Genomic DNA, 13,165 nt, shown 5'->3' on the forward strand with positions numbered 1-13,165 from the left:
ATGCATCGGTCTATTGTTAGAAGCCCAGATCGGGCCAGACTTTCTGTCACCAAGAGATCCTGTAGAAACCTTACCTGATAACAAGTTTAACAACATGGAGATGGACACCTGGGGGGCGGACCCTGGTGTCCTGTCAGGCAGACATCAAGAAACCCACTGGGTATTGGAACCCCCTCCTGGGACCTCATTGGCCGGAAGCCAGAGAAGTTTCTGGAAAGGCAAGCAGGCTGGGGATAAAGGGACACATTCAGAGGCACACTGCAGCGAAGACTCGACAGGGGAAACAGCTGTGACCATTCGGAAGACTGACCAGACAAGGAAGGAAGGAAGAAGCAGCCATCGAGACTCACCTTCGTGACAACAGACCAGAGGGACTCAGAGAATCGGGCCTGCAGTTTAACCAAGCCATCTTTACGGGTAGTATACTTGAATCTGCTGGGGTATCCTCTTGTTTTATGTGGGTAATTTAAGGGTTAATAGTGTTATTTAATAAACTTGTTGAATCTTTACTTGTGTTTGTCCTTTGTCCACCTTGCAAATAAGGGCACCGGGGTAAAACCTTGGAGTAAGTAAACTGGTTGAAAGTATCTGAGAATTAACAGGTACAACAGGTCTATGAAAACTGGAGAACACATGAAAGAAAAGCTGTAGACTACATGGCCCCTTGAATCTACAAAACCATTCAACGAACCATGACTGATCTGCATCAACCCCATTTTAATGCCTGTTCCAATATCCCTCAATTCCCTGAAAGACCAAAAATCTATTTAGAGCCTTGAATATACTCAACAGTGCAGCATCCACAACTCTCCGGGGAGGGAATTACAAAGGGAGGTTGGAGTCTAATCCAATTTACCACCTTTCATGCTATATGATTTCATGATTCAAGTAATTATGAATTTGAACCCGAGGTGTCTCTGTTCGGTCTTTCCATTGATTGCCTTCTCTCTATTTTTTCTTCCAAAATGTGTTCACACTTTGCCACATTAAATTTCACCTCCAACTTGTCTGATGCACCGTTTGCTAAATCCGCTACTTCTGAGTATGCCAGCAATTCCCGCTATATTTGAGATTTCCAGCATTCACTGTATTTCACTTTTGTTTCCACCAACTCAATTTGTTACAAAAATGTAGTCTTTCCCATGCCCAATTTCAAATCATATCCAAAAAATGAAGAACAAGACTGCAGCATGAGTGACCCAAATACAAAATAACTAATAAAGGTTTGGAATAATTAAGCGCAATCAGAAATCAGCCATCAATTTTCTATGATTCTATCACTTCATTCCTGACTATTGGCAAATTCATATCAGGGAAAGGAAAGCGCCACTACCTTACTGCCAATTGAGATTGAAGTGAAAAGTTGAAACGTCAGCAATGAACAGTTGACAACAAAGATCTCTGCAAATCAATGAAAGTCCTGGTATATATGGAGCACATATCGCCATTACACTCTGTACTACAGCAAGGCTTTGACTATATATCAGAGATACACAAGAGAACTATAGAAATTCCATCAGCAACACTTCTGCTACATCCTCCTGATTAAATCAGAGGCTGCACAAATGCCAGTGTCCTTCTTGAAGCCAGCTCCTCAAGTATTTAGCAAAACCAACTTCAATGGACTGGACTGGGTTCAGGTGATTGGAAACTGTCTTTCTAGCAAAGGTCCATTTTTGGAACTCTCAAATAGCGAATGCGCCAGGAGAGGACAAAGAAAATGCTCAAAAGATATTCTGAAGCTGGGCAGTATTGACCTTAATAACTGAGAAGAGCTTGCTACTTGTCCATTATGCTGCATCACGCTTTGAGTTATGTCTTAATAATGAGATAGAGTGGCAGCAGAGAAAATAAAAGGAAGCAAGTCCTACACTCAGAATTCCACTACCTTGTGGGATGTCCTGCTACATATGCCCAAAGATCTACAGGCCTGTTAACGTGAAGACCCAAGGCAGCAACTCACAACCCTTAGTAGATGTCACCCTCTAATCAAGGGATAGCAGACATCAAAAATTGAAAGACACAATTCAAAATAAAGTAAACATTACTGCTACACAACAATGTCTTGATTTGAATTTTCCACATTTGTTCTCCAATGGCTCTCATGCCTAACACTTTAAAAAAAAAAATCCTGTCTAATCCAGTACACTGCCTCATTCCTAGCTGAGCAATATTGACAACTTCAGAAAAACTTAGCATTCCATTGCTATTTGCTCTCTCTAACCCCACCCCCTGAATTTTCTCCAAACAACTTGGTTCCCCTCCTCCCTATAGCTGTTCTTCCCAATTATTTTCTGGAAATCTCCTGCACCCTAACTTCAGGATACTTCTTCAATCCCTATTGCTTATTCTCCCAAATTCACTATCAACATTAGATTTCATTTTTTCTTGGCCTGATCCTCTAACCTCCTGTCCACGCAATTATTTTGTGCCCCTTAGCACAGCTCATGTCAACTTGCATTTGTTAATGTCCAGACAGTTGACTGCACTCTATTTTAGCTGACCGCATACCTTCATGTCAGCAAGTAATAGGATGCAAACATCTGACTTGTATTACTGAATTCATGTTCGCAGAGACAGTGTCTTTTTATTTTTTTAAAAACTGCTTAATCTCAAGAGTTACAAATGGATATGGAATTCCTGACTTACTGAAAAATTTACACACAATCTGAAGCAAACTCACTCCAAAACCTTCCAATAAACCTGTAATCCTGTAACTGACCGAGATACAGGTTCAATGCCAAAACAGGTCAAAAAAGCTGAATCAGAGGTCCTCAGTTTCCATTGTTATTAAAATTGTTAGAACATAGAACAGTACAGCACAGTACAGGCCCTTCGGCCCTCAATGTTGTGCCGCGCTTTGTCCGAAACTAAGATCATGCTATCCCACTCCCTATCATTCTGGTGTGCTCCATGTGCCTATCCAATAACCGCTTGAAAGTTCCTAAAGTGTCCGACTCCACTATCACAGCAAGCAGTCCATTCCACACCCCAACCACTCTCCGAGTAAAGAACCTACCTCGGACATCCCTCGTATATCTCCCACCATGAACCTTATAGTTATGCCCCCGAGTAACAGCTACATTCATCCGTGGAAATAGTCTCTGAACGTTCACTCTATCTATCCCCCTTATCTTATAAACCTCTATTAAGTCGCCTCTCATCCTCCTCCGCTCTAAAGAGAAAAGCTCTAGCTCCCTCAACCTTTCCTCATAAGACCTACCCTCCAAACCAGGCAGCATCCTGGTAAATCTCCTCTGCACTCTCTCCAATGCTTCCACATCCTTCTTATAGTGAGGTGACCAGAACGGCATACAATATTCCAAATGTGATCTCATCAAGGTCCTGTACAGTTGCAGCATATCCCCACGGCTCTTAAACTCAAACCCCCTGTTAATAAACGCTAACACACAATAGGCCTTCTTCACGGCTCTATCCACCTGAGTGGCAACCTTCAGAGATCTGTGGATATGAACCCCAAGATCTCTCTGTTCCTCCACATTCCTCAGAACCCTGCCGTTGACCCTGTAATCTGCATTCAAATTTGTCCTACCAAAATGAATCACCTCGCACTTATCAGGGTTAAACTCCATCTGCCATTTTTCGGCCCAGCTCTGCATCCTATCAATGTCTCTTTGCAGCCTACAACAGCCCTCCATCTCATCCACTACTCCATCAATCTTGGTGTCATCAGCAAATTTACTGACCCACGCTTCAGCCCCCTCCTCCAAGTCATTGATAAAAATCACAAATAGCAGACGACCCAGCACTGATCCCTGTGGTACCCCGCTGGTAACTAGTCTCCAGTCTGAAAATTTTCCATCCACCACCACCCTCTGTCTTCTATGAGATACCCAGTTACTTATCCAATCGGCCAAATTTCCCTCTATCCCACACCTCCTTACTTTCTTCATGAGCCTACCATGGGGAACCTTATCAAATGCCTGACTAAAATCCATGTATACAACAGCAACTGCTCAACCTTTATCTACACACTTAGTTACCTCCTCAAAGAATTCAATCAAATTTGTGAGGCAAGACTTACCCTTCACGAATCCGTGCTGACTATCACGGATTAAGCTGCATCTTTCCAAATGGTCATAAATCCTATCCCTCAGGACCTTTTCCATTAACTTACTGACCACCGAAGTAAGACTAACCGGCCTATAATTACCAGGGTCATTCCTATTTCCTTTCTTGAACAGAGGAACAACATTCGCCACTCTCCAGTCCTCTGGCACTATCGCCGTGGACAGTGAGGACCCAAAGATCAAAGCCAAAGGCTCTGCAATCTCATCTCTTGCCTCCTAAAGAATCCTAAGATATATCCCATCTGGCCCAGGGGACTTATCGACCCTCAGGTTTTTCAAAATTGCTAATACACCTTCCCTCAGAACATCTACCTCCTCCAGCCTATATCCCATTCTCATCCTCAAAACATGGTTCCTCTCCTTGGTGAACACTGAAGAAAAGCATTCATTCATCGCCTCTCTTATCTCTTCTGACTCCATGCACAAGTTCCCACTACTATCCTTGACCGGCCCTAACCTCACCCTGGTCATTCTTTTATTTCTCACATAAGAGTAAAAAGCCTTGGGGTTTTCCTTGATCTGACCCGCCAAGGACTTCTCATGCCCCCTCCTAGCTCTCCGAAGCCCTTTTTTTTTAGCTCATTCCTTGCTACCTTGTAACCCTCAAGCGACCCAACTGAACCTTGTTTTCTCATCCTTACATACACTTCCTTTTTCCTCTTGACAAGACATTTAACCTCTTTTGTGAACCATGGCTCCCTCACTCGGCCATTTCCTCCCTCCCTGACAGGGACATGCCTATCAAGGACACGCAGTATTTGTTCCTTGAACAAGCTCCACTTTTCATTTGTGCCTTTCCCTGACAGTTTCTGTTCCCATCTTATGCTTCCTAATTCTTGCCTAATTGCATCATAATTACCCTTCCCCCAATTATAAACCTTGCCCTGCCGTATGGCCCTATCCCTCTCCATTGCAATAACGAAAGACACCGAATTATGGTCACCATCTCCAAAGTGCTCTCCCACAACCAAATCTAACACTTGGCCCGGTTCATTACCCAGTACCAAGTCCAATGTGGCCCCACCTCTTGTCAGCCTATCCACATATTGTGTCAGGAAACCCTCCTGCACACACCGTACAAAAACTGCCCCATCCGAACAATTCGACCTATAAAAGGTTCCAATCAATGTTTGGAAAGTTAAAGTCACCCATGACAACTACCCTGTGACCTCCACACCTATCCATAATCTGCTTTGCAATTTCTTCCTCCACATCTCTTTTACTATTTGGGGGCCTATAGAAAACCCCCAACAAGGTGACCGCTCCTTTCCTATTTCTAACTTCAGCCCATATTACCTCAGTAGGCAGATCCCCCTCGAACTGCCTTCCAGCAGCCGTTAAACTATCCTGGATTAACAATGCTACTCCTCCACCTCTTTTACCACCTTCCCTACTCTTACTGAAACATCTATACCCCGGAACTTCCAGCAAACATTCCTGTCCCTGTTCTAACCATGTCTCCGTAGTCCCAAGTACCAATCCACGCTCCAAGTTCACCTACCTTATTCCGGATGCTCCTTGCATTGAAGTAGACACACTTCAACCCACCTTCCTGTCTGCCGGTACACTCCTGCGACCTTGATACCCTCCTCAATACCTCACTACACTGGCTTCTGAACTACAGCTCGTTTTCCCAACCCCCTGACAAATTAGTTTAAACCCCCCCCGAAGAGCCGTAGCAAATTTCCCTCCCAGGATATTGGTGCCCCTCTGGTTCAGCTGCAAACCGTCCTGTTTGTACAGGTCCCACGTCCCCCAGAACGTGCTCCAATTATCCATGAAACTGAAACTCTCCCTCCTACACCTTCCCTGTTCTCTCGATGTTTGGCATTTTGTGTATATGTCTGTTGGTAAATTCTTCACTTAGTTGTACAAATTTTTAAAAATATTATAGCTCATTTATAGCTGGTCAATAAATGGCATGATGGCCAGTTAACTTGAATTAGACTTTTGTGGGACAGCACCCTGACAAACCAATCCACCTCATCAAGAACATGACCACACAAAGACTAAACTAGGACCTATGAACTTACAGCCAACCAACTCCTGGGCTGAAAAATAGTTCAGTATTTGGTCTGTAGTAATACAAGTTATTGCTTCCAATTTCAGAGAAATGGGCATTAAAAAAGGAAATTATTTGCTCTTTCAGAGTGAAAAGCAGCAGGCAAATGATACATTGAAGCATGATTGCACAAATTATTTTATTTTTCTATACTATTGCTACACTTGGCAAAGATTGGTCATAGCTGGGAAGCAAAACTTTTGTCTTCAACATTTGCTTTGCAGTTTACTAAAATCTGAAGATTTAAAACATAACCACTCCATCAGCTGTTTTACTGAAACAGTGTAGTGTGTGCCTTGTACTGGTATTGGAAAAGTATAACAGACTAAACGGATGGTGCCATGAAATAGTCTTGTCAAATCTTAATAAATAATGCAACAAATCAATTTCATTATGATATTAATTGCAACACTTATTGATCTGTGATAAAAAATGGAGATGATTGTATTATTTTTCCAATTTATCTATACTTCGGCAGTTGCTCCAGATTGATAGATTAAAATGAATACAAATAAAAGTTTTACTCAGTCCTCAAGTATAAATGCAATGCATATGAATTAAGTTATTCTCTCTGATTAAAACTGGATTTTACTATCAAATTGACTGATCTTAGAAAGTACAATTTTCTAGTACTTTGAATTTAAAGAAAATTAGAACATAGAACAGTACAGCACATTTAATTATCAAGTGCATAATATTAGTATGACTAAATTAATTCCCATGAAACTCAACACAATAGTAACCTCTCCCTAGCCTAAACCCTACATACCCATTCTCAGCTTCACATTTTAAAGCAGCCAGGTGAGAATTTAGTTCCCCCACCCACCACCCCACATTGTGACTCTCAGATGTTGCAAAAGCTGAAAATGAGCAACATCTTGTGCCCAAACATATCAACTGCCCAGTCTGAATAAAAGGGGCACAAAACTAATCCTACCATCTAGGAACTGTTGCCTTCCAAAGCTACCTACAAAGACATGCAAACTAAAGATAAAATACTAGAGGTCCTGCACCATAATATTTCAGAGATGAATTGCAAAATTCAGACCGTATGAAGACTTCACCTACATTTATGATAAATTTCATGGAAATGACATTCACAATCCACGACAAGCAAACTTGTTTTAAGCAGCTTCTCATACATTTTACAAACTATATTTTTCCCCATTGTAAATCAAATCATGTAAGGTGTAATTGTAAAATACATGATTGCTTCAGAAAAATAGCACATGTATTTCTGAATATGCAGTAATTCCAGGCAACATCCCCATATATAGCAAATTACGAGCTGTTGATATCTGCACATTTTCTTTCAAAACAAAAAAAAGCAAATTAATTGGTGCAACATTCAGTATATACTTGGAAAGATAAAGCACATGAGTGTAAGACTCATTGGGAACTAGATTGAAATATCTCTGAATTCCCAGTAGTTCAAAACTGTTTCAACATGCTTTATTAAGCTCCTCGCTTTCAAAAGATTTTGTAGTTCATTAGGTATTTTTTAACACTCTTCCTATTGAGACAAATTTACTGATAAAACAACATTAGACTCTTTTTTTAAAGGGATTGTATTTATTGGGACCTCACCAATTTTAATATTGCGTCATAAATACCAAGGATTGGAAATTATTTTCAGGAGTTAGGAATCAGACAGTTTTTGCTTCCTCTGCAAATCAAGCAAATACAAATCAACTGAACTCCACACCAGTAGAATTGTGTAACCATGGACAAACCTCCAATTACAATAAAAGACTACGGTTTTAATGAAATACAAACCTCCCATGAGGCCTGCAAGTTATTTGTTAAGAATGGCTGTTACCAGCAAAGCTATAGCCAGCCACGAATGGGTATATTTTTGAAACATTAACTAGGCCATGCAACATTTATGATCTCATGTTCAGAATGTTTACAAGTAATCATGAATCATAAAAATATTTAGACACTGGTATGCAATCTTATTTGAAAGATAAGCTGGATGAGTATTTTAATACACACCATTAAAACACTTGGGTTGTTTCCTTTTCTTCTTCCTTTCCCTTTTCTTTCTCTTCCAAATACAAGTTAATTAAATGATTATTGTACTATAAGCTATTTTTTGTACTGTTATGATTGTTAAAACTGAACAAACAGAAATAACAAAACACTCGGTCATCCTCATTTTATTATAACAACCCTGATAAAATAACACCACAACATTTGTTACAAGGTCGTTTGCTGGAGAGTTCCAGTTTCATGGCCTGCACATTCAGGGCTGAAGCTGCGGAGCTCATGATAAGCTCACAATGCATTCGAAGATGACACACTTCAATTCCTGTGGTGGCCCAATAGATTCCGAGAACTCCTAGTGTCCAACCATGGTGGGCCCAGTACCCTGTAATGCCCCTCCAGCCCAGCTACCATGAATGAGTGCAAGGAGGTTGGCTGTGGTCCAGTGGATTTATCAGACGGAAGACAGTTTTCATTCACGCTGTTGTTCCTCAGCCAGGCTGAGATGCAGGCAACAGGCACTGCTATTGTCCTCCACAGCTCATAGAACCTTTTCAACTGTTGTTGATCCACAGGAGATTCAACATTCCATTTCCAAGTCATGGCCAGAATGGGGTTGGCGGATGGGATGACTGTTTGCAATTTTCCACAATGCCATTGGTGAAGCAATACAGTATACGGGGGTGTCAGCCCTTTCCAGAGAGCCATCCCTAGCGTCCATCAGCACCGCCATGAGCTCCTTCAGCTGCTCCAGCACCAATACCATCTTCTGCCACAGAGGATCAGTAACAGCCAATGGAGATCAGTCACTAGAAACTAGGGGCGGCGAATCTCCCAAAAGTGCTGAATTGGTGGGAAAACTGTTCTAGGTCATGACTGTTTTTTCAGTGCAGCTTCAGACCTGAATTTCCTCACTCTGTGCAATGCAGAGGTCACAATTCCGAATATCATTAAAAACCGGGAAGGGGGACGGGGGAGGGGCCCTCCCATCAGCCCAGACCGATCCCAATGCAGAGTGGCAGCGGGACCCCCCAACCCCACCAATCGCCCTAGGCCCCGCCCACAATAGATCCCACCCCCTTGGCACTGTCTGTGTCTGGGGGCAGTGCCAAGGTGCCCCCTGGGCATGGACTGCACTGCCAGGATGCCCATGTCCAGGGAGCACCACCTTCCAAACCTCTGAGAAGCCCCGATTGCCCCCCTTCACTCTGGCGGGGTCTCCCGCTAGTTCCCTAAACGTGGGGAGCTATTCTAAACCCTGCCGGAATGAAGTACTCCTGGCGGGTGGGAGATGCTATCGGACCTGCAAGTTTTGTGCCGGGCCCGATAATCACATTTAAAATATATTTATAATATATGTAAAACATATTCAAATGACTTACCTCACTTCCGCCGGACTTCTGCACGTTCCCAGCGGCGCCATTTTCTTCCGGTTGGGAAATGTGTGCGGGTCGCAAAAGCTCGCAGGGAACCCGCGAAATGGCCGACACGTGCATCTCCCGACCTGAACCGCCAGAGAAGTTGCGGTTCGCAATGGGAGAATCAGGCCCCAGGCTTCTGAACAAACAAACTCCACGCCATCACATGGGAGTGTTACGTTTCATTTAGCTCTTATATTTAAAATTTCTTTTAAAAGTTACTTTATTCAATGCACAGAGTTTCAGCTTATGATTTTTCTGACAGAAAATGTCCAAAATAATCTAACTTGAGTTTTATACACCAAATTATGGGAAAATCTGCTTTGCTTAAACACACCCCTTTAAGACTGCAACTAGGATGCTGGTTGGATGGAATTCTCCCAAAAAATTTTGAAGTGTCATAACGACGCGAATAATGGAGTGATCCATGCTGGCGCCTCAGGCTCGCACCACACTGCAATCCTCCCACACTCAGCCACTTTTTGGAGTGATAGGTGCCTCATGGGTCCCTCTGCCCGAACTCCGACATAGACCCCCAACGAGACCGCCTTCATGATCCATTCCGCATGACCTCACCTCGGCATGGCCCCCTCTCAGGCCCCACCCCTCAGCACTGCCCTGGGCACACTGGCGGTGCCCAACTGGCATCGCCAGACTGTCCAGTGGCCACTGCCAAGCACCATCCATTTGCCAGGTGGGCACCAGTGTGCCAGGTGACCTCTGCCAGCTGGGCACTGATTTGATTTATTATTGTCACATGTATTAGCGTACAGTGAAAAGTATTGTTTTTTTGCGTGCTGTACAGACAAAGCATACCATTGATAGAGAAGGAAATGAGAGAGCGCAAAATGTAGTCACTGCCAGCCATGCTCTGACCAACCGGGCGCTTGAATGTCCTCTAAGCCCTCTGGTGTGACCATTGCACCAGGTCTCCACGAGCAATGATTCTCGCAGTTATTGTGTCATGCCTGAAGGCAGTTAAAATTTGAACAAGGTGGGATTCAAACAGCTATGCATATTTAAATGCTACTTTAAATATGTAAATCGGCATCGTGCCTTTTCTGGGCACGATCTGGTTCGTGCCATGAGAAAGGGCCTGGGAGAAGCGCAAACTGTTTGGCGCTCGGTGCGAAATGGATTTTTAAGCCCACATGCTATTTTCCTGGACTGGCGCAATCTACTAACCCTCCCCCCCCCAATTTTGCGAGGAATCCTTGTAAATTCGCATACCTGAAATTCACTATATGCAAAACATTAAAAGCAACAATTTCTTACAGGAATATTTTCACATCAAATATTTTTCTTTACACATAACATTCTTGAAATTGATTTGATTTTAAGTGCACAAGATTTTGATGTATTATGTGGCTCTTGAGCATTAAACAATAGTCAGAAGACTGGAGATACCAAACTCTACAGGAGGATTTTCATATCAAGCAAAAACTGGAGTGAGTGCCACAAGGAGGAGAAAATGAAGCAGACGGGCAGGGAACAAAATGGGGCCTCGACCTATTTCAAAATAACTCACTCACCTAATGAAGGAGCAGCGCTCCGAAAGCTCATGCTACCAAATAAACCTGTTGGGCTTTAACCTGGTGTTGTGAGACTTCTTACTGTTTCAAAACAATGCAGAAAGTCAAGTGTTGAACTGGCTAAAATACTTTCGGTATTGAAGGACAGTGACGTGCATAAGGTCTTACCAAGTAATCTTTTGCATTCAGAAGTAGATTGATATTAAACATTTTTGAATAAAAGGTTTCAATGTAATTAAATTGCATTAATATGTTATCCTGGGGAAAATGTTTGGTGCTGGTGCGCGGATTGATGAAGTCAACGAAGATTGACATTTCAGTTTTCAGATATCGCAGAGAAAGAAAGTGATCCAATATGAAAGCCATCAACACTGGACAAATCCTAGATGTGAGGTTTTGACATGACAAAAAGCAAGCAGAAAGAAACAAACAGAGATCAATGAGCACAATTACAACATACAGGAAGGAGACTGAGATTCCGAAGGCAGAGAATCAAAGTTCCGAGATGAGGCTTCTGCCAAAGCAGGAAAGCACATTATCAGCACATTATAATGAGCCCAAGAGTAGGTAATGGGCTCAAATTGTATCATACATTCCACATTGTTAGGAAAACTACTGAGTCCACCTGTTTTTATAGACTTCATGACCACACTGGCATTTACTGATAAACAACAGAATCAAGAAATGCTGCAACACAGCTTTTGACATAGTCACTGCTCCAGTTAAAGAGAATACGTGATCCTGAGCATTTGAGCTATTTTCAAAACAACATGAATCTATATTAATTTAATAGACAACAAATTAGTATGGAATCACAGCAATACACTGATGAACCAGAATGTTAAGATAATTAGTGAAAGAGCTATATTTGGTTTCATTCTTATTGATATCTAGCCATCTTCCCTTCAATGTTAAAACTGTTAATGAATTTAGAAAATACATTGAGATAATACAATAACATTTGTTTATTGCTTAGCAATTTAATTCTGAATTAAAAATATTGGCCAAATTTAACATTACCAAAGCTTTTTAAAAAAATACTGATTTTCACAATCTTAAGACACTTGTTGAACTCATGACAATCACCGGCATGTACAGAAAGATAGAGAAGTATTAAAATAATTTGAGAATTACAATGTTGAAGGAACAATAACGATATCAACGTACCTGCAGAAGCACTGTGGTATTTCTCCAACACCGTACAAGGGAAAAAGGAATGGTGTGTTGCCATATCGTCCAAGGCTCTGTAGGAAGTGCTGGGTTGCTTTGAGGCCCTCTGTGGTGGGAGCAGTTTCAGAGACCATAGCGATGGAATGTAAAATAAAGTGCTGCAGATTTGCAGTTAACTTCTTTGTCTTCAAGTAGTCTGAAAATCCACCATCCTTAAAGTCTGTGGATTAATAACAGCAAATACAAACGTTGTATTGGGTTTCACTTAACTAATGTTCAGATTTGATATCACAACTTAAGAGCAATGCGAAACAAGTTTCGACAACTGGTTCTCAAAGATCTGAAGCAAAAAGTAAGCAGAAATAGAAGAGGTGCTCACGAAAGTCCCTCCCTCCATAAAATGCTTGGCTGTAAACTTGTCACATCTGCTTATCAATTTATATAGGAAGTAATTCTGAATTGAGAAAATGGTCCAAAAATTGTCCAAATTTACCATTACCGAAGACATTTTGTTTCATTTCAAAATAAATGCTGACAGCTTAGAGGGAATTGCGTGTATATGGAGAAGGAAATGGGAAAGCAGAGAGCAAAATGAAATAGAAAGCAATCACAATTAAATTGCCCAAATGTTTTATTTCAAATCAGTTATTTTTGGAACTTAGTTTTAATAATTTAAATAGTTTACTTCTATAATAATGATTTCTTCAGAACTTTAGTACGAAGCAGGCACATAAGCAACATTTCAGAAGCATCTGGATGGGTACATGAATAGGGAGGGAATAAAGGGATATGGACTGAGTAAGGGCAGAAGGTTTTTTTTAAAAACTTAAAGGGCGGCACGGTAGCACAGTGGTTAGCACTGCTGCTTCACAGCTCCAGGGTCCCGGGTTCGATTCCCGGCTCGGG

The 13,165-nt window shown here is 41.9% G+C and overlaps 1 protein-coding gene across 1 annotated transcript in view; it reads right to left on the reverse strand.

Annotated features, from left to right (window-relative positions):
• chm (CHM Rab escort protein) overlaps nt 1-13,165 on the reverse strand; it is a 130,008-nt gene that overhangs the window by 67,155 nt on the left and 49,688 nt on the right. Inside the window, exon 8 of the mRNA XM_078211667.1 lies at nt 12,257-12,479. Within this exon, the coding sequence (XP_078067793.1) occupies nt 12,257-12,479 (223 nt within the window). The remainder of the gene's footprint in view (nt 1-12,256; nt 12,480-13,165) is intronic.

This window comes from Mustelus asterias, chromosome 4, assembly GCF_964213995.1.
Source record: "Mustelus asterias chromosome 4, sMusAst1.hap1.1, whole genome shotgun sequence".
Taxonomy (NCBI): Eukaryota; Metazoa; Chordata; class Chondrichthyes; order Carcharhiniformes; family Triakidae; genus Mustelus; species Mustelus asterias.